This window comes from Lutjanus erythropterus, chromosome 14 (genome assembly GCF_056507025.1).
Source record: "Lutjanus erythropterus isolate fLutEry1 chromosome 14, fLutEry1.hap2, whole genome shotgun sequence".
Taxonomy (NCBI): Eukaryota; Metazoa; Chordata; class Actinopteri; order Lutjaniformes; family Lutjanidae; genus Lutjanus; species Lutjanus erythropterus.
The window spans coordinates 34,626,187-34,647,794 of record NC_139330.1 but is presented as its reverse complement, the minus strand read 5'-3'; the positions used below and the strand labels follow the sequence as shown (position 1 = coordinate 34,647,794).

General features: G+C 39.6%; 1 protein-coding gene across 1 annotated transcript; it reads left to right on the top strand.

The window, feature by feature from the left end:
- Positions 1–110: 110 nt before the first annotated feature.
- On the top strand, positions 111–21,553 carry LOC146315881 (neurotrypsin). Its single transcript, XM_084735943.1, has 14 exons — positions 111–404; positions 4,431–4,470; positions 8,431–8,673; positions 8,963–9,101; positions 10,245–10,420; positions 10,675–10,822; positions 11,664–11,842; positions 12,974–13,115; positions 13,378–13,589; positions 13,695–13,836; positions 15,261–15,539; positions 15,830–15,952; positions 17,428–17,708; positions 19,265–21,553. Exons 1-14 carry the CDS (start codon positions 327–329, stop codon positions 19,585–19,587), a joined length of 2,505 nt encoding a protein of 834 aa, XP_084592069.1. The 5' UTR covers positions 111–326; the 3' UTR covers positions 19,588–21,553.
- Positions 21,554–21,608: the final 55 nt, after the last annotated feature.

Below are 21,608 nucleotides of genomic sequence, written 5' to 3'. Positions count from 1 at the left end.
GTGTCTGTGTGTGTGTTAGAGAGAGAGAGAGAGAGAGAGAGAGAGAGAGAGAGAGAGAGAGAGAGAGAGAGAGAGAGAGAGAGAGAGAGAGAGCTTTCCTCACCGCGTCATTTTTAGCTCCTTGGACAGACAAGAGAGGAGCTGGAGGGTTGGGTGTCTGGAGTAGAGTTCAGTGGAGCAGTGAGTGTGTTTGTCAGTGTGTGTGTGTGTGTGTGTGTGTGTGTTCAGTGTTAGTTTGTGTCAGTCGGAGCGGGCAGGGTGTCAGCAGGCGGGGTGGAGGTGTGTGTGGACGGTGCGCAGCTGGAGGAGATGGTGTCTTCAGCAGGATGGACCGGAGGAAAGTCGCGCCCGGGTTCGTCCCAGCCTGCTGCTGTGTGTTGCTGTCCCTGTGTGTGTCTGCAGAGGTGAGACTGCTGCTGCTGCTGCCAAACACTCCACACTATATAAAGCTCATGTTTACGATCTGCCATCCACACTGGACCGAGGTTTGTACGTGTTTATGTCACGGAGGATACAGTCAGCTGGAGAACTCCGACACTTTACTCTATTTATTGTGTCTGTTGATAACTTTCCAAAAGAAATTCTAGGAAGTTTCCTGGAAATATCGTTGGCAGCCTTCTATTATAAGGAAATGAAGATCCGATGTTTACGATCAGTTTTTATTTCCAGAGGAAGTGACATTTTTAAAGAACAGCAACAAACAGTCCGTCCAATAAGAGACACATCTGACAGTTTTGCATGTTCCACTCAGATTGGTCAGATATTGAATATTAATTATATGGCAACTGTTGTACAAAAAGTGTAATGTAATCTGAATACTTTTGGATTACTTCAAAATCCAACATTTAAAATTTTGCAAGTCATACTGAAAAGTGGACACAGGCATAATATTCGCCTTCCACAAATATTTTTTTCTCTGTAAGCATCTCAAAACATTTTAGATGCAAATAAAATTCATTTTGCATATTGAACATTTACAGTCTGTTAAATGAAATAACCCTGACAAAAACAGTGCTGCCACAGACTACAGGTGCAGGATGCTGTGTGTATTTATATGTATGATGTTTTTTTTTCTTTTGTGTGAGTTTTTGTCGCTGCTGTGTTTGAATCTAAGGTCACTTAGATGATTTTGCTCTGTTCATCTTCCATTTTCAATGAAAAAAAATGATTTAATTATGATATAATTTAAAGATGATTGATATATTTTAAAAGACAGCAAAAATGTAATCAAGTAATCTGCAGAAATGTAACTATAGTTTAGTTACACATTTAATTTGTACTGATTATAGTTTGTTATTTTTGTAATCCATTACTGCCTGACCCTGGACCAGGTCTTAGGTTGTGCTGTACTTGGAATTAAATGCACGGTCCTTTCCAGGAACCTTGTGTAGAACTGATAGTGATGTATGAGATCGTTTCTAGGAAACTGGAAGAACCATCAATACACAAAACTTCGTAGCATATATGTAGCATATATACACTAATGACCGGTGGTGGAAAGTTTTCATAGTTAATGTTCTGTTCTTTTGAAGTACTTGTACTTTACTTAAGTACATCCAATTGCTGCTACTTTATACTTCTACTCCACTGCATTTCGAAAATATTGTACTTTTTATTTCATTACATTTATTTAACTAGGTGCTTTTAATTTTAAATACAAAACATATGATCATCTCAAAATGCAGTATTATAGACACCCAGTTATGTTGCTGATTAGACCTGCTGCTCAGGTTTAAGCTCTGATAGGATGAACCAGAGTCCCTGAAGTCCAGCATTTAAAAAAAAGAAAGAAAGAAAGAAAGACAGAAAACACACACACACACACACCACACACACACACACACAAAAACACTCTGGAAGGGACCATTTTGCTCAGTAGGCACTTTTACTTTAGATAATTAGATTAGATTTTGCTGGTAAAACTACTATTACTCAAGTAGAATTTCAAATGTAGAAGTTTTACTCATACCATAGTACAGCTGTGTTTTTACACTGTGGTATTCAGCTTAAGTAAAGAATCTGAATACTTTTCGCACCACTGTTAATGGCTAATTTAACATCTGGCTAAGGGACAAAAGTTGACAATGTGCACTGACACACTGAGACATTTACAGTGATGCTGATCAATGTGTATAAAACAACAGTGTACTTAGACGTCCACAGCATATAACCCTGCTGTCAGTCTAACATGAGTGTAAAGTTGATTTAATCCCCTGTGGAGACCAGACGTGGGCGCTAAAGCTCTCAGCAGGGAGAAAAGTCAGCTGTAAGCAGGGAGGGGACAGTGGGACATGACCTCCATGTCTCCTTGCTCAGTTAAAACTTCTTTTTTTGGTTCTGAGCCAGGCTCAGATATTAACATATTATGAATATTTACCACACATAATAATTATGATCATTATCTGGTGATGTGAACAGTTTCAAAAAAGGATTTTGATCTCACAGTTTTGTTTTTGATGCTCCAGAATCTGCTGATTATCCTGCGTGTCGTACAGATTTGACTGTCAAACAACCATGTCAGAAAGAGTTATTAGACTGAGTTGTCTCGCATCAGATGAGCTGACTACAGTGTGACCTTCATTTTTTACAGAACATATAGCACAATTTAGCTCAGCTTTAGCACCACAGTGATAATGTATGAGGACAAGAGGAGCCTCCTACAGGTGTAAAAGCCGAGAAGCTGCTTCATGTTTTACAAGTACAAGACAGTATTAAAATATTCAGCAAATGACTTATTTTAATCAGTGCTGATGTTTCTGTAGCTATTTATTTTATTTTTAATTAATCTGTAGATTCTGTGTTAAGTTCTGCAATCAATTGACAATGTATAATTGATAACATGTCACGAATAAAAATATCCTATAAATAAATATCCTTTAGTCGAGTTATTTGAAAACAGCCTTCTGAGTACAGTCATGTTGGTGCAAAATCAAGGTCTAATTTTATTGCAGCTCAAAAATTCATTATATGTGCCACTATTTTGGTAAATTGTAATTTCCCCCCTCTAAAAACAGTATTGCCTCAAAAATTCAGCATCGGTTGGGCTCCTGAGCTGGCTTCTTGCTTGATCCTATTTACGTATATTAAAGGGATAGTTCACCCAAAAATGAAAATTCAGTCATCACCCTCTCACCCTCATACCGACTGAAGGTCATGTTTAGTTTTGTAGTCCACAAAACACTGCTGGAGTTTCACAGGAAAACAGTGTTGCAGAATCTTCCTGTGTGTCATGAAGAACATTAATATATAAACTTTTTTCCCCAAAACCTACATGTGTAAGTGTGTACAAAACAGTCTTTTGAGTATTTTGAAAGGTTGACTGTCAGCTTGAAGGTGTTTGACAGTGCTCACACGTGTACTGGGTGGACCTCGGTGTGTTTATTCATTCATTCATTCTTTCATTGGCAGTCGGTCTGTTTGCTTCATATTATCAGCAGGTCAAAGTCTGCATATTCTCATTTTTATTTATTTATATCATATCACTGCAGATAAGTGAGAGAAGGAAACACCTCAGTTTAACAGCTCTGTCAGGTGAGACTGGGCCAAGTGTTTCAACAAGACTCATTTTACAACCCAATAAACATGCAAATCATGATCAGCTCCACACAGAGTTTTGTAAAAAAAAAAAAGACAAAAACTACACTGATGCAGTAAAATTAAAACAATATCCTACCTGTCCACCACTGACTCCTTTTTATAGACAGTGCAACTTTTAAAAAGCTCAAAGGACACAAAATAGGATACTTATATTTAGACTTAGCACAAAAAAATGAACACAAGACTTGAATTGTTGAATTTTTTGGTGGCCCTGATGGGCCAACTATAGATCGGCTCTATCATCAACTATCAAAAAAGTAGAAATGTGCCACAGCTTAAAGGGACATTTCACCCCAAAATCAAAAACACATATTTTTCCCCTGGACTGTAGATATGTTTATCCATCTAGGTAGTTTTGGTGTGAGTTGCAGAGTTTTGGAGATATCAGCTGTAGAGATGTCTGCCTTCTCTCCAGTATAATGGGACTAGATGGCACTTGTCTTGTGGTGCTTAAAGTACAATTGAAATTTTCAAAACCAGCGTCTCTGTCTAAAAATCATGCACAGCACTGAACCCTTTGCGTGGACATCAGACTAGAAGACATGCATAAATCAGAAAAGTTTCCCCCACTCGGATTTCTTCAGACTTTTGATGTGTTATAAATGACATATTTATGAGACTAGAACAGTGGAAAGAGTTCCTATAATTTGTGTACTAATATTTTAGTGAATGAATCTAATCTAAAAGGCATATTCACGTCCATGCAGTCAACATGTCCTTGGTCACCTTATCTACTTCAAGCAATGTAGGAGTGTTTGTTGCTTGATAACTCCTCTGCCTTCTGCATGACCTCAAACTATACATTAGTTTATCATGTTTTGTTTCTTCCACAGGTCAATGAAGGTGGATACTTGAATGTTTTGCAGAATGCAGGTAAGGCTCATCTTAACATCTTTATTCGTGTGTGTCTGTTTTTAAGAAGTGTATGAAGCTACATGAACCTTACTGAAATATAACTAGTGTAACTGAAGTTACTGCAAAATGCCAGAAGGCTATTTAGATGAGCAAGAAATATAGGTCTCTACATATGATCAGGACCTACCTGTTCCTACTAACAGGGCTGCATAACATGGTAAAAAAAAACATATTGCAATTATTTTGATAGATAATGTTTGAATTAGTTTGAATGAGCATCTCTGCAGCTCTACAGTTCTTCATTATAATGCTGTTTGTCACCCTTTCATCTTTATCAGTTGGATATTGCATTTGGTCATATTGAAATTTTGATAATATTTCTATTAATTGTGCAGCCCTAAATTTTAAGTAATCTAATTTCTACAGTTGTCCCCAACTAAAATTTTTTGGTATTTTCACTTGAATCAGATTTGGCTGCCCAAGAGGAATATTTGACAATTTGTCCTTTGTCTTTTAGTTGAGTGCTCCACACTCAACTCCTGAATCAACTTACATGAGAATGTTTTAGCAGAAAGACTCACATTTTAACACCTTTCTTCATCATCTGTGATGTGAAAACATCAGATTTTCATACAGTCAGAGAAAGTAAAAGCATCCATCCTCTAATAGTTCAGACCTGTGGAGTTGGGGTGTACGATACATTAAACTGGATCAATACATCAATTAATTCATGTTCAACTATCTGCTATATCGTCTTTGTTAAGATTCACCTTTATTTTGAAATTTCCATGGCATGTCTGTGTCATGAATGTCTGGAAGAGTTCAGTAATAACATTGTTTAATCATATATTTTTTTTAAGTTTCTAAAACTCAAAGAATAGTAAATTATCTCAACTAAAGATTCTTATTTGGCAAAACTTTTTGAAGCTTATTTCAAAGCATAAAGTTTGAGTTGGGCCTCAAAACTTTAAGTTCTGTTGCAGTATGTTCTTTTGAAATTTGGAGTCATCTCAACCTTGTTTTTACATTGTAAAGTGATTCTTGTTTTAATATTTCATCAACTGGAATGTGCATCATAGCCTGCGTCTTTATGGCTCGGTGTCTTTTCCTCCCAATTTTGGCAGTGGTTTGTCTTCTTGAGTCTCCATAAGCTCGCTGTGAATGCCAAATAAAAAAAAAGTCTTCAGGGGAAAGAGAGAATTTAATAGTTCTTGTTCCAGACAGTTTTTTTGGCCAGAAATGGCTCTTGTGATCATAAAGGCTGCAGACCGGTGTCCTCGGCGGCCTACAGTATACAGCCTTCATGCTCCTTGTGTCCGTTGTTCTTTCCAGCCTCTCCTGTCTCATCACCTCAGCTGCCTGCCACAGCATGTCTGTGTACAGTAAACCAGTGTGGTTTACAGTTCTACCCCCAGTCCCCCACCTCCACCACCAGCATGTATCCATCTTGTCCCTGTAACTCACAGCAACAGTTAAAGCGGTGGAGGTGATTTTCATGCTTCATGCTTTATGGGAATGAGGATTCAGCACAGAGCTCCTCTGACTTCATACCTGTCAGATCATCTCTCTGGAAAACAGATGAGCTGACTGTCAGGTATTTTATGCTTGGTAGCTGTGTTGGCAAGAATGTACACGTGCTAATGTTGAGTAATTGACTATAGGAGTAAATCAGGCCTGTTCTTGTCTCCTTTAATTTATTTCATGTATTTATTTATAAGAGCACCAGACATGAATCAATACTTCCGTAAATGTGTCAGTTCTGCAGTTTTTTGGCAGGATGTTTGGAAACCAATGAGGTGAAACCAAGGTGTTTCTGTGTGTGTGTGTGTGTGTGTGTGTGTGTGTGAGCGAGCCGGTCACACAGCGTCTCCCCATACAGGAAGCAGTTTTATAGATCAGTTTTACAGTTGGCAGCGCCTCTGGTTGCTATTAAGTGTCTTCTTTGCATTTCAGCCACAGCAAACCAGCATCTGTTTTCCAGATGAATGTTTCATGTTTGACATGAGCTCCAACTTCATACAGCTTGTTTTTTTAACCAATCACTGCAGGAACTCATAGCCTGAGGAAGAGTTCTGTAACTGTTTCTGATCCCACTGATGAAGTGTGAAAACTATCAGTCAGCTCCTACTGCAGAAACAATAAATAAAGTTCCTAATGGGGAAAAAAAAAGTCATGATCACTTGAGCAGCTGTATAGTATAGAAGTCTGATTCTGCCAGCGTGATGAAAAAAAATATCCTGTCATTCTGGTATAATGAGAAACATTCTCAAAATAACAAATTAGTATGTCAAAATAATGAGAAACATTCTCAAAATAATGACTTATTACCTCAAAATAATGTCAAAATAATCATAAATATCAAAATAATGAAGTAGTATCTTAAAATAATGATTTAGTATCTCAAAACAATGAATTGGTAGCCCAGTATAATGAATTAGAATATCAAAATAATGTGTTAGATCCTCAAAATAATGACCTAGTATCCCAAAAATTATAATAAGCCTCAAAATAATGACTTAGTTTCTCAAAGTTATGTGAAACATTTTCAAAATAATGAGTTGTTATCTCAAAATAATGACTCCCTGCCTGGAAAGGTTGTGGCTCCACCTACTGGAATGTATTTGTTGTGTTGCTCGCAGTGATCTGTGATGAACCCCACATGTGTATCTTGATCATGGCATTACCAGAACACACTCTGAAGAATGGCATCTGCCCCAAAATGTTTCTGTGGCAGTATTAAACAAACAAATTGGAGCACTGTCCTAGTCTTTGTTTTTTAATTATGTACTGCAGTAAGGATCCAGTGCCCAGTCTTCAGGGTTTGATAGTCAGTTGATGCGTTGAGTCTTGAGCTGTCAACAACGACCGGCCCCGTTCAAAATGTGTCTCCAGCGATGTTAAATGAATGTTGTTCATAAGGAAGTATAAAAGATCACCTCAGATCAACCACGTGTCTGTCTGAATGCCACAGAGTACCATTAATGAAAGAAGCAATCAAATACTTGACTGCCTGTAAATTTAACTACTCTGTTACAATTAAAAATATTGCATTGTTTTAAAATTAAATTAAGTACATAAATATTATCAAAAATATCCTTCAAGATTAAACGTAAACTAGGCCTATTTATTATGCAGAATGATCCTATTCAGAATGTTTTATATTGTATATTATAGTATATTATCACATTATTATTGATGATGGATGCATTAACATATAAGCAGCATTTTACTGCATTTTATTGATGCCACTAACAAAGAGTTTTAAACTGATTTTCACCCAGTGAACCAGGTCCTCTTCTGTGTTTAATATCCAGATTCACATTTTTATATATAAGAGATTTATTTGTATTTTCTTTTTTCTTTTTCTTTTTTTTTAAATGTTTTAAGTAAAAAAAAACAAGATTTTGTTTTGATAAAGAACATGATAGTGTACTGTACCTCCTGTTGGACATCTTGGCCTGTTTCTAAGTACTTTTTTTTCTCTCTCTCTCTGTCTCTCTCTCTCTCTCTCTATCTCTCTCTCACACACACACACACACACACACACACACACACACACACACACACACACACACACACAGATATGCTAACTTTTCATAGCATGCATACAGACTGTTAATGATTCAGCAAAGCAGATAACAGACAAATACATACACAATGGACTACTTTTCCCTCTTGTACTTTCCAGTAGTGGTTCAACAGAAGGAAAAAATACACCCCAAGACAAATCACCTGCACAATAAATCTCTGCATGTGCAACACAAACCAGACAGCACTGTCAGACATGTGGTCACACTCATAAGAACTAGAGTATCATTTATCCTAATCGTGTAAAGCTTTACTGGTCACATTAAAATCCAAATCCTGCTCTGAACAAATGTGATTTTTTTATATTTTTCTTCTGTCTTAAACCTCATTGTATTGTTGTTCTTGGTGTGTGTACTGTATAACTGACTAAGTGATGCTGTGTGTGTGCAGCTCTGCTCTCCTGTTCAGAAGGCTTCACAGAACTGGGCTACTATAATGGTTCAGTTTCCCACACGGACTCAGGCTCCCCCTGCCTGAAATGGACAGATTTCCCAGACTACATGCAGCAGTACCCGGGCCGAGGACTGGGGGACCACAGCTTCTGCCGAAACCCAGACCGAGAGGCCAACCCCTGGTGCTTCTTCAGACAGAGCTCGGGCTCCATCAGCTGGGCGTACTGCGACTGCAATCACGGTGAGCTGAGGGAGGGCACCACGGGCCAGATGCATAAAACTCTGTAGATTCACAACTAAGACTGTGTACACACAAAGACAGAATCATGCATACACATCCTTTTCAGCAGCTTTATAAAGCTGCATGTACACCTGATTCTGTTTTATAAATCTCAATCAATCTCATAAATGGATGTATGCATATGTATGTTATTAAAAAGATACAAAACTAAAAAAGCGTCTTTATTTATTTTGCCCAACATGTTTAGTGAAAGGTTTATGTGTGGGAATTTCTACTGTGTCATTTGCAGGTGCAGCGAGATTGGTGGGGGGGTCATCAGGCAACAGTGGGCGTCTGGAGGTCTACCTGAACGGCCAGTGGGGGGCAGTGTGTGACACACACTGGACCGACCGTGACGCCAGCGTCATATGCAGACAGCTCGGACTGGGGTGAGGGCAGTCTCACAGAGCCACACATGTTTCTAACATGTTCCACACACGCGTGGAGGCGACACGTCAAACTATATTCACTGCTGACAAATCTGCAACCAATCTGAGTTTTTTCACATTTTAGTTTGAAACATGAGCAGATCCAGCGGCGGGGCTAGAGGGCCATTAGTCACAGCTGAATTCTGACTGGTACCTTAAGTGCCACTGTTTGCTGCAGTGTACTTCATAGCTTGCTAATGTTAGATGTTAGATACATGATAAACTCATGATTGACTCATGTTTGACTGTTGTGGGAGGAATAATTGCACTCAGCAGAGCTCCTTTTTCATTATCTTTATTTGCAAGTAAATTTAGTTTACAGTGCACTTCTGTTGTAATGTGTCCCCAGTTACCCTCTACTTAAGTCTAGTAAGGCTCTCATAGTGTGAAATAATACACTTAAGTTTACAGTACAGTTTTGTTGTAATGTGTCTCAAATCTAACATGGGTGTAACTGCGGAAAAAAAAATACAATTTAGTTTGCAGTAAAGTTCTGCTGTAATATGTCCCTAATTACCCTCTAATAAAGTCCAGTAAGGCTCTAACAGTGTGAAACAACACATTTTAGTTTACAGTATAGTTCTGTTTTAATGTGTCCCTAATTACCCTCTAATTAAGTCTAATACAGGTCTAATAAAGGGTCTAATGCTGTCTAGAAAGATTGGTCTAATTTGAAACAAACTACAGCTTGTTATGTCTAATTAGTGTAAAATAAAGTGTGACCATTTTTGTTATTTTTTAATACACATTTCTGAAAAGAACATCAGATGATTAAAAGATACACAGACCAAACACAGCTGTTGTGGCAATTACAATGCAGAGCATGACAGCACCACCACAACCCTGTCAGGGCTCTCAGTGGAATCTGACTCTGAACTATAAATTAAACCGAGGCACTCATGTTAATCCCTTGTGTCATTTATAAAACAAGCTTCAGTCACCAACAGTGCACTTAGGACAACACAGTACGCCCTCCGTCCACAGCTCAGTGATTTACCTCTTAAAACCATCTCAGACTTTTGAAGACAGCAGCTAGTCTTGTCACTGAGTTACAAACATTCTGTGTAGATTGTTGTTTTGAATTTTTGTCTGCTGTCCATGCAGTGAGATCGGTACGGCCCTGCAACATTCCTACTTCGGCCCCGGTACTGTCTTCCACTATGAGCGTCTGGGTTGCCGTGGCAATGAGAATTCCCTACTGGAGTGCCGGAGCAGGAAATTTATCACTGGCGACTGCAACCATGGCAACGAGGCAGGAGTGGTTTGTGCTGAGCCTGAAGGTGAGGCCATAGTGTCACCTCAGATTATATAAAGAAATACATCACTGATGAATAATAACAAATGTATTGTGGATACATTAGAGTTACATATCATATTTTGTTTTGGTGGCATTGGTTGTTTCAGAATAGTTCAAAGACCTCAAATGCCACACATATGAATTCACTTAGAACATAGTATTATAACCTTAAGTAAACAATATTTTGGACATATGTGTATTATTGGCTGACTTGTTGCTTTACCCTTTGTTTCTCAGGCGTTGGCATCCCTTTGAGGTTAGTGGGAGGCGTGGAGGACTTTGAGGGCCGTGTCGAAGTCTACCATGATGGCAGGTGGGGAACCATTTGCGATGACCAGTGGGATGACACTGATGCTGAGGTGGTGTGCCGACAGTTGAACCTGGGGTAAGAAACAACTGCTGTGTTACTGCTACACACAGTGTCAGGATCAAATGCTCACCTGTGGCACCTTATTGGCATCTTTTCTGATCTATAACCCCCTCATGTAGACAGTCTACCTGCCTCCAGACACAAGATAATCATTAACTCCATGTATCAGTATCAATATATTGTGAACTGTACTGTATATACTGTATATTTAATCCATACATTTGATAATAATGAGTAAAACTACACACTCTACATAAGCTTAACTATTTCTAACTCAGCACTGAAAGGACCAGTGTGTAGGATTTAGTGGCATCTAGCGGTGAGCCTGCAGATTGCAACCAACTGAACACCACCTGCATCACCATCTCCTTCCAAGCATGTGGAACTTTGGTGATCGCAAAGCATGTGAAAAACGCAAAGAATCCTTTCTAGGCCTCTGATGAGGAGGACCCAAATGTTCTGTAGATATAAAGGGCTCATTCTAAGGTAACAAAAACACAATGATTCTTATTTTCAGTTGATTTTACTCTAATGAAAACATACCTATGAATACTGTATTAAATTTCTACCATATTCTATTCTATAACACAGCCTTTAAACTATTCATCACTCCATTCAAAAAACTAAATTCGGAATCCTATTGAGACACACTTGAATTTTATGTTTTTCTATTGCACAAATCCTTGTCAGGTACCTTGGGTGCCAAACATCATATTTTAAACTGGACATAAAGTTTTCTTAGGTACAAATAGTAGCATTCACTCTCATGTTAATAACAGAAATATAACATGAAAATTTCTTGGGTGTAACTGACCCTGTGCTACAAATAAAAGGTGTTTGTTTACCTGACCAACAGGGGCGTGGCCAAGGCGTGGACGTGGGCCCACTTCGGACAAGGTGTTGGTCCCATCTTGCTGGATGGGGTTCAGTGTACAGGCAATGAACTCTCTCTGGAGGAGTGTCCTCATAACATGTGGGAGCAGCACAACTGTGACCACATGGAAGACGCAGGCGTGTCCTGCAATCCATACACAGGTCAGAGCCAAGGAATGAAACACATACTAACTCAGACATTAATATCAGATGACACTGTAATTATTCCTGAGGGAACGTCATGTCACCTCCTATCTGAAAACCCTCTTTAATTCTGACTGACAAAAATTTTCAACGTTAAGATGCCGGCCATAATTTGGAATTCAGGCTGGGGCCCATTCCAGAGCCAGAACAGCTTCTTTTCAGTTAGGTGACAAGGAAGTATAAGGCACCCCCTAAAGCAAGTCTGAAAGCTGGTATCAAGGAGGCGAAGAGGAGACTGGAGAGAGACCTCAACACCAACAACACCAAAGATACAGATCCAGAACATCACAGTCTACAAAAGCAGGAGCAGTCACATCATGTGTGAGGCCACCTTAACAGATGAGACAGTTACTCAGGGACATTCATTTTGTGTTGATTCTCGCAGCCCCTGTGGACAAAGCAGTAGTGTTTCCAACGCCTCATGTCATTAAGAGCATGTATATTTGTTTGGGAAGAAAGTGAAAGAAAGATGCAACTTACATTTAATACTGTTTTAAAACATAGCTGTTTAACATGAGCATGTTAGCACTGTTGTGTTGCTTTTGCCATTTAGTCTGCTATGCTAGCATCTAGCTCAAAGCACTGAGATGCTGCAGTACACCTTCCTCTCTGGAGGTTGTTCCAGTCTGACATCGATGGCTTTCTTCACTCCCCTTTCAAAATGTCTGTCTTCTTTGTCCAAAAAATGCATACATTGCTGTTCTCAAATATGTCCTTTGGAAGTAGGTGGACTACTGCGTCTTGACCCAGGGATCAGCCCTCCTGTGTTGGGCTATGCACTTGTTCAGTGGATGTTTTGTTGCCCCAGTGTATAGGTCTGGGGACCTATCTGCCTGGGACTCCACACCACTCAGTCAGAAGGGAGGGGGCTTTTCGGATGATAGCCAAAGGTTTTCATAAATGTACACCAAGTTCAGTTGCCTTTGACTTGTAAATATCCAGTGACTTGGGTGACTGAGGATCCTCCCAGACATGTAATTGTAATCGTAAGTGAGCTAAAAGAGAGCACTAACACCAATACTAAGACAGATGGGATATGTCATGCGCTCCCCCGTGTATGTGATATAGTGTTTTTCTGTGCTGCTGCAGATGGCGCCGTTCGTCTGGTGGGAGCAGACAGTCACTGGGAGGGTCGTGTGGAGGTTTACCACCAGGGAGAATGGGGCACTGTGTGTGATGACAACTGGACCGAGCTCAACGCCCAGGTAGTGTGTAGACAGCTGGGCTTCAGGTCAGTGCATCAATACATATGAGTCACTACAGAACGTCTCTGTGCCTTAGGAGTTTGTGTACTGGCCATTTTGCTACTCTTAGAGCCTTATAACTATCCACACTATTTCAGTTGTTTCATTCATTCTGCAGCCTTAACAAAGATCTATCAAACATGGGTATTTGCACAGAAGTGTTTCTCACATTTGCTGGAGTTTTGTTGGTGTCATTAAAAGGACTGTCCATAGACAGGCTGATGTTCTGTGATCATGCCTTGTCTGCAGTGGCCGGGCAGAAGTGGCTCCTGACAGGGTGTATGAAGAAGGCAGCGGGCTGATCCTGCTGGATGAGGTCCAGTGTCTGGGAACAGAAGCCACCCTACTGGACTGCACCCACTCTGAGTGGGGCCAACATGACTGCTCTCACAGTGAGGATGTAGGTGTCCGTTGTAAGAGGGGAGGTGATGCTAATGACATACCAGGCTTGTTGCCTCCTGGTAAGTACACATTGCTGGCTATCGAGGAAAGAAAGAAAATCAGAAACCCTTAGGGCATGAGTAACCATCAACATGTTTTTTTTTTCCTGTAATGTCTGTTTGCAGGCCCTGTGGTGCGTTTGGTTGCCGGAGAAAGCAGAAGGGAGGGGAGAGTGGAGGTCTTCATGAACGGCCAGTGGGGAAGTGTGTGTGACGATGGCTGGAATGATGTCAGTGCAGCTGTAGTTTGCCGACAGCTGGGATTTACGTTAGTATGATTACACCTTCCCATATATTTTCGACAAAGACAGCTACGCAAAAGCTCATGGAGTGGAAAGGGTTCGTCGTCTTGGGAACATGAATGTGCTCAGAAATTTTCCTGTAAATCTGTCCATTAGAGCTTGATATCTTGCTAGCATGCTAACAGTATGACTCCTAAGATGGCAAGGACAGTTGGTTGGTTGCATTGATTGCTGTGAAATCTGTTGTTTGACATTCGTGATCCCTAGAGAATGGATCCCACTGACTTTGGTAGTACTTTTCATGTAGTGCTGCCAGCAGGTCGGCTCGATTTGGTTTTGCATGAAATGCTGTGACAAATATTGGATAGATTGCCATGGAATTTGGTGCAAACATTGCTGGTTCCTAGATGATCTGTCCTTACAACTTTGCTACTCCCTTGACTTCTCCTGATCCACCTGCAGGTTGACATTTTTTGTTCAGGGTGAACTATTGGATGGATTGCAATCAAATTTGGTACAAACTCTGGTGATCCTTTTTCATCTAGCACCATCATCTGGTCAAAATGTTTATTTGACCAAAACTTTGGTTTACGATCAAATAACCTGCAAAACTAATGACATTCCTCAACTGTATGTTGTTTAGTGCTGATTAGCATGATAAACATGTACAATTGCAGCCATGTATGACATGCACGTGAGCAGCTCTGCTCAAGTAGACTGTGTGGATGCCCTAACCTCTTAATATGTGTGCAGAAATAAAAAAACAGCAGGTAACGGCACATACACACATGCTGCTCAAGCATGTAGTGTGATCCAGTTGTAACTGCTTGGGGGGTCTGATTCTGGGCAGTCCCGTCACTCTGACTCTCTCTCTTCATTGATACACGTCTGTAGGTCCTGTTTGTGCATGTATGAGTATTTCGGGCTTGTGTTTTTGTGTAAAAATAACAACAGAGTGACAACATCCCCAAGAGGGATTAATAAAGTATGCCTTCTCCTTCAAACAGACACACATGGCCACAACAAGGGTCACACGAGGTTCCATATACAGACAAAGCTCAATACTAACACAGCTCACACTGCAGTATAACTTCCATGTGGCTGAACATTAACACAGTTTCTCTTGACTGTCCCTTAATTTTACAACATCAGTCCCCATCGTGTGATACTAGCCACATTACCCTGCGATGTGCTAACACCAGATTCAACAGGATAACCTACAAATTGAACACTAAAATGACATAAATCACAGCAAAATTTACAGCTTAATTAAGAAGCACTCCCCTTATTAAAGTAACACCAGCGACTGTCTGACTAATGAGAATTTGGTTGGACAAGAGCATACTGACTAACTAATCAACTAACCGACCACAAGGTGTCAGCCCTAATATGTAGAATAAAAAGGAACAATAAAATTGATCATGTATATGTTTGTGTGCTGTCCACCCAGGGGTGCGGCTAAAGCTCGATCCATGGCGTACTTTGGGGAGGGTCGAGGTCCCATCCATCTGGACAACGTTCGATGCTCGGGCAGCGAGATGTCCTTAGGCCAGTGTCCTGCTTTGGGTCAAGACAGCCATGACTGTCGCCACAGTGAGGATGCCGGCGTCATCTGTGATTACACCCTGGATCCTGTGGGAGACAGTGCCATGGCGATGCAGACCTGCGGCCTGAGACTCAATAACCAGCGTCGTCGACGCAGGATCATAGGAGGAGATAAGTCACTGAGGTTAACATACACACACAACACTGTGGCTCCAATGGAATGTACTATATGTAGACTGACACACACTTACAAATGTCAGAGCTGAGACACAAACCACAGACACAGATCTTCTTACAGTAGAACTGTATTTATACTGCCTGATTTCTGTAATGTAATATATCACTTCTTGCCCTGTTTTGATCACATACACTACACAGATGTGTGTGTGTGTGTGTGTGTAAGTGTGTGCAGCTGTTTGAACCAGCCGCAGCACCCTGGCAGCCTAACTCTGGCCTGTGTGTGTATGATTTCAGGGGTGAGTGGCCCTGGCAGGTGTCTCTGTGGCTCAGGTCTCAGTCCAAAGGCAACCATCCTCTGTGTGGAGGATCGCTCATCAACCCCTGCTGGGTGGTGACTGCTGCCCACTGCTTCAAGAGGTGGGAGACAGTTCCCTCTAATGGTCACCTGGTATCATTAGAAACATTCCACAGCTCAATGACAGGATGAACCATAGGAAAACTGTATTTTGAGGGGGTTTTGATTTTCACTCTTCAGTAATGCTGGAAAATATATGTTAAAAGAAACCCTGTTAACCCTTGTAACTGGCCAGTCTCCTGTGGTGATTAAAATGTAGACATTGGCTGTTACATTTTTTCATTTCACAGCCATTTTATTTTTTAAAGTGTGTCAGAGTTCTCTTATGCTAATGAAAATACACATTTTTAAACCATAATTCTTATTTAGCTTTGATTTAGAGGAGCTACAGAGTTGACATGTTATGGTTGAGACACATCTGAGCAATATTATTTAATAATTTCTTCTAAAAATAGAAAGTTTACCAGTGTTTGAGCAGTATTCCTGACTTTTTTAAACTAGAAAGTGAGACAGGCGTCCTTAGGGTATAGCTCACAATTTTTATGCATGATTAAATCATGTTTTTGTAAAAATCTGATGGAGGTGAAAGAAAACTGGGACACAACTTTAAAGGGCTAATACTTTCATAAATCAATTTTAAAACAAATATGATTATAATAGTCCATTTTTCTAGCTATGTTATCAGTAAGTATTGTTAGTTTTAGATTTTGAAGGATTTTAACACATTTTGAAGTTGTGAATTCTTGTCTGGAACAAGGATTTTTAATATATTTATATACATAAATTAAAACATTCAAAGCTAACCAGCACATTTAATAAATTTTACATATAGAAATTCTTTAAGAATACGTTTTTATCAAAATATAGTTATATGTAATAAAGTATAAGATTGTAATTTTTAACCATGCATATTACATGGTTTATTACTATTATCATTATTAGTAGTAATAGTAGTAGTAGTAGTAGTAGTAGTAGTAGTAGTATCATAATCACATTTTATAAAAAATGACCGCAACTGACTGCTTGTTTTGCAGTTTTACTTACATACATGATTCAAACATTCATTGCCAAAAATAATTTGACCTTTTTTTGCACATTCTTAGGCCTACTTTTATTTTATTTTATTAAAGAAGGAAAGTAGAAGCACTATAAGTGAAAAGGAAAAACAATTTCAATACAAACAAAAAAAAATGTTGTACACATCAGGTTTTTTATTCAATATTGTATAGCTGACTTTTTTATCATGGTATTATTGTACAGTGAGTTTTTGGTAACGTTAAATATCACGTAAAATATAAAATTTCACACATACAGCCAAATGTAATTAGAAATCCATTCTACTCACTTGTATTTACTTGTTTGCTGTAATTTTTTTTTTATCATATTTTCTGTTACACTGAATGGCTTTACCATGGCTGTCTAATACTGTGTACTCCCTCCTTATCTGTAGTAGAACTACTTTGTTATGCAGGTTGTCTAATATGTACTTGACATTAAATGATGGCCATTTATTTTCAAATTTTCCTTTCTCCTCCAGATTTGGCAAAGACCCAACCCGCTACGTGTTACGCCTGGGTGACTACCACACCGAGGAGCAGGATGATTTTGAACGCACCTTGTCCCCTGAACGCATCGTAATCCACAGAAAGTACCACAGTCAGGGCTGGGAGTACGACATCGCCCTGGTGCGGCTCAAAGGCACAGAGGGCAACTGTGTTGCATTCAACCCTCACACTAGTGCAGTGTGTCTGCCAGAGGCGGGGAACAAGTGGGAGAAGAGGCCTGCTGCCTGCGTCATCACCGGCTGGGGCATCACAGGTAACTGCACTGCTCTGATCATCACATGCTGAAAGGGAGAAAATAACTGTAAAACTTTATTTTCCATCTGTCTGTATTTCATAAGACCTTCAGCACAAAGTAACAAAACATATTTTTCTATCAGTATCTTAATTAACCTTGATGGCTTTTTGACAACAACCAGGCAGCAACTTACGGGGCTGGGGGGTATTTATCCCAGTTTGCAGTTAAACAAAAACATTGAATTTTCAGCTTTAACATACTTGCAATTACTAACAAATTCTTACTTGTTCAGTTGTATTTTCAAATGTTAGAATCAAAATTGGCTTTATCAGTTAACTATGTGTCCACATACAAGGAATCTGACTGTAATAGATGCAGAGTGATGTGTGTGTTGTGTTGACAGCAGCAACGTAAGAGAGGTCTCAAAACCTGGGAGATAAAACTGAAAGAAAAGGTTTTTTTGTAATGTGGATAAACTGGCCCTTTAAAGGGATAGTTCACCAGAAAATGAAAATTTTGTCATTATCTACTCACGCTCATGTAGAGTGAAGGTCAGGTTTGTGTTGCAGAATCGCCCGAACAGTTCAAGTGAATGGTGACAATTGGACAATTGGAAAAAAAAGAAACAAAATGCCTCAATACTGCTCATCTGGTGTAAGTCTCCTAAAGTGCAGACATGTCAAGTTTTATGTCATTTACACCATGTTTTTAGCCTAAATCTTCACTGTAGATCCTTAGCTTGGATCCATTTTACATGTGCGTGCACACTGTCTGAACTGGGTGTGTGTGGTGTGGCTGTGTGACTGGTCACCATTCACTTCAATTATTTGTGAGATTCTGCAATACTGATTTACTGGGAAACTCCAGCAGTGTTATGTGGAGTAATAAAATAAACCTGACCTTCAATCGACATGAGGGTGAGTAGACAATGACTCAGTTTTCATTTTTGGGTGAACTATCCCTTTTAACAAGAATATCAGTATATATACAACTTTAGTATATTTTAATACAGGACGACACACGTGTTGCTTTATAGACTAATAATATGCGACATGTCCAATCTGCATTAAGGCCGTCAAATGACACAGTGCTAACTATATTATTGGGAAGGTTTCTTTTGAAATGAAATAGGTTACAGATTACTAGTTACTTCATTAAAAATGTAATAAGTAATGAAACTATTTTAATTACTTTTCTGACAAATGTCTAACGAACCAATCAAAGACAACTCTCAAAATGCTAAAAGACCTCCTGCATGGTGAAAAGATGTGAAGCAACAGAATGAATATTATATTTTACATGAGCTTTAATCTGCTGTAATCACAAACATTTTGTTTAGTAACTATAACTAAATTACATATTTCTTCTCAGTAACTGTAACAGATTATAGTTACACTTAATTTGTAATTTTACACAACATAACATTAAACACATTATAAACATGTTGTTACAGGTAAGTAGATACTCCCCAACACTGGCTGTGTATTGCTGTTTGATATCTACCTTTGCTTTCACATAACTGTACTCACATGTAAATGAGAGTAAATAAGACTCTTTTTTTCCCCGTCTGTCAGATTCAGAGTACTCCCGGACTCTGCTCCAGGCCTGGGTCCCCCTGCTTCCAGCCTGGAAGTGTAAGAAGCGATACGGCGACCGCTTCACCAGCCGCATGCTGTGCGCCGGGAGCCTGTCAGAGCGCCACCGTGTGGACAGCTGCCAGGGCGACAGCGGGGGTCCGCTGGTCTGCCAGGCGGGGGAAGGCCGCTGGGTGCTGACAGGAGTCATCTCCTGGGGTCACGGCTGTGGTAACCCCTCTTTCCCTGGGGTGTACACGCGGGTGAGCAGGTTCCTGCGATGGATTGACAAGGTCATCAACAAACCCTACAAGAACCTATGATAGAAGAACACCTGATAACCACTGTTATGAAATGGCCTCAGGACATGAGGGATTGGTGAGGCTTAAGCTTGTAGGCCTTTGCTTCTGTGTTGTGCGTCCTGCACTGAGCTCTTCAGATCATGTGTCTTTTCCCATATCACCTCAAAAAGTATTTAATATTCATGTATTCTTCTCAGTGTGAACCAATGCCAAATTTCCATACAGTAGGGGACACCTGTGTTGTTGATCAGAGCCAGTGATGAGCACTGTACTGTTTACTGTAGTGACTTAGTGTAAGGGCTGGGTGTTGTTCAAAAAATGAAGATACCAGTACCAATACTAGTACCCTTAAAGTGAGGACAATACCAATGGAGTACTTCATTCAATACCTTTTTTTCAAATGTTCCTCTTTATGAAGAACATTTGCAGTGATTGGCTGCAAGCAAAACCATATAAAGCCATTTCTTTCTAGATCTGGGTACTAAAACGATTGAATGCAGGTATCGTTTGCATGGAGAAGTTTCAATATTTTTTGGTGCTGGGTTATTTAAATCGATACCTTAAAGGTATTGAGTACCGATACCGAGACCTGATTAATGTAGATGTGACTTTCGCCCAAACTGTAACATGTGCCTGTTTCTTGCACGTCTTCATCTAACCAGTTCTTCTCTCATTCCACGCTCACAAAAGGGTATTAAAAACTGATACGCTAGCACAAAAGAAGCTAGCAGTGCTGTGGATAGAGAATAGTACCCATCCAAACAGACTGGAAGAGAGGAAGACACGTTGACACAGAGACCTGTGGCAATCGAATTTGGATTCATCTGCAAGGAAACTAGAGGACGCCCTGAAGACTTCTACTGGGTAGACATGGCACAGTTGCGAGAAGTTGAATGACATTGCACTAAAATGCATGCCTTACAATCACACTGGGCTCACCTGTCAATGAGAATCTCATGCAGGCCAGAGCCAGTGACAGAATGTCAGCAGAATGATGTGTCTTATAAAACTGAATTTGTACATACAGACATTTTATTTGTTTTATTAACATTCCAAGTGTGCTTCTCTGAAGCAAAACCACAGGTCAAAGCATTGTTCACTATTGTTATAACCATTCAGGTCATCATTGTCGCCAAATTTATTTCTGTTTGAAAAAATGTACCTAATTACAGGTTTATAAAATACCATTTACTGTCAACTACCACACAGTAATAAGTGTAAAAAAAACTTACTGAGAGAGGCGTTAATATGAATACCCAATTTTGTGGCATTCACAACTACAAGTGAATCTTCTAAAAGAACCAAGTTCAAGAGTTATGTACCTGACTTCCCATGTTGTAATCAGGAGTTCATGCTTTCCATTTGAAGGCAGCAATATTCAGTCAGTTTTGGTCAGCCAAATATAAACTTAATATCAACTGACATAGTTAATAAATTGGTTGGAGATGTTTTAATTGCTTGTATGCAGCTCAGCATTTTGATCCAGAAAGTTGCACTAGTAGACTATTAGACTTGAAATCCTAAAAAATCTTAGATATTTAAATGTCCAGAATGTAAAGATCAGCTGATCAGCTGATCAGCTGCCTTGGCTTTCACAATAGATGTGTTATTAATGAGCTGATACTGTGCGCCTCTCACCATCCACACACTCTCTGGTTGTAGGCTTCCAAACCTTAGAAACATTTAAGTCTTCAGTTGTGTATGGGCTTGGCCAGTGATCTGCAACTTTACTCTCACAAGAGGCATTTTTATAAAAATATAGTCTTTCTGGGGCTGCATCTATTAAATTCACTATTTTTTTTAGGATTTTTTTTTTTTTTGGATTTGGATTTAAGACTAGCTTCCAGCAAAATTATGAGGAAAAGTTGACAAAAATAAGAAAGGAAAAAGAATAATCATCATTCATTTCCGTATATTTTTGTTTTATCACAGCCACAGGGAGCCATTGGAAAGGGGCAAAAGAGCTGCATGTTGCTCCGGGGCCAGACGTTGCAGACCCCTGGGTTTGGCAAACGAACAAGGTAGTTCATGATGTTGGGATA

Excerpts from the sequence above, each read along its gene's own strand:
- LOC146315881 (XM_084735943.1), top strand. The coding sequence starts at position 327 with ATGGACCGGAGGAAAGTCGCGCCCGGGTTCGTCCCAGCCTGCTGCTGT. Across the intron at positions 405-4,430 it reads CCCTGTGTGTGTCTGCAGAG|GTCAATGAAGGTGGATACTT; the intron begins GTGAGACTGCTG and ends TTTCTTCCACAG. Across the intron at positions 13,837-15,260 it reads TGCCGACAGCTGGGATTTAC|GGGTGCGGCTAAAGCTCGAT; the intron begins GTTAGTATGATT and ends CTGTCCACCCAG.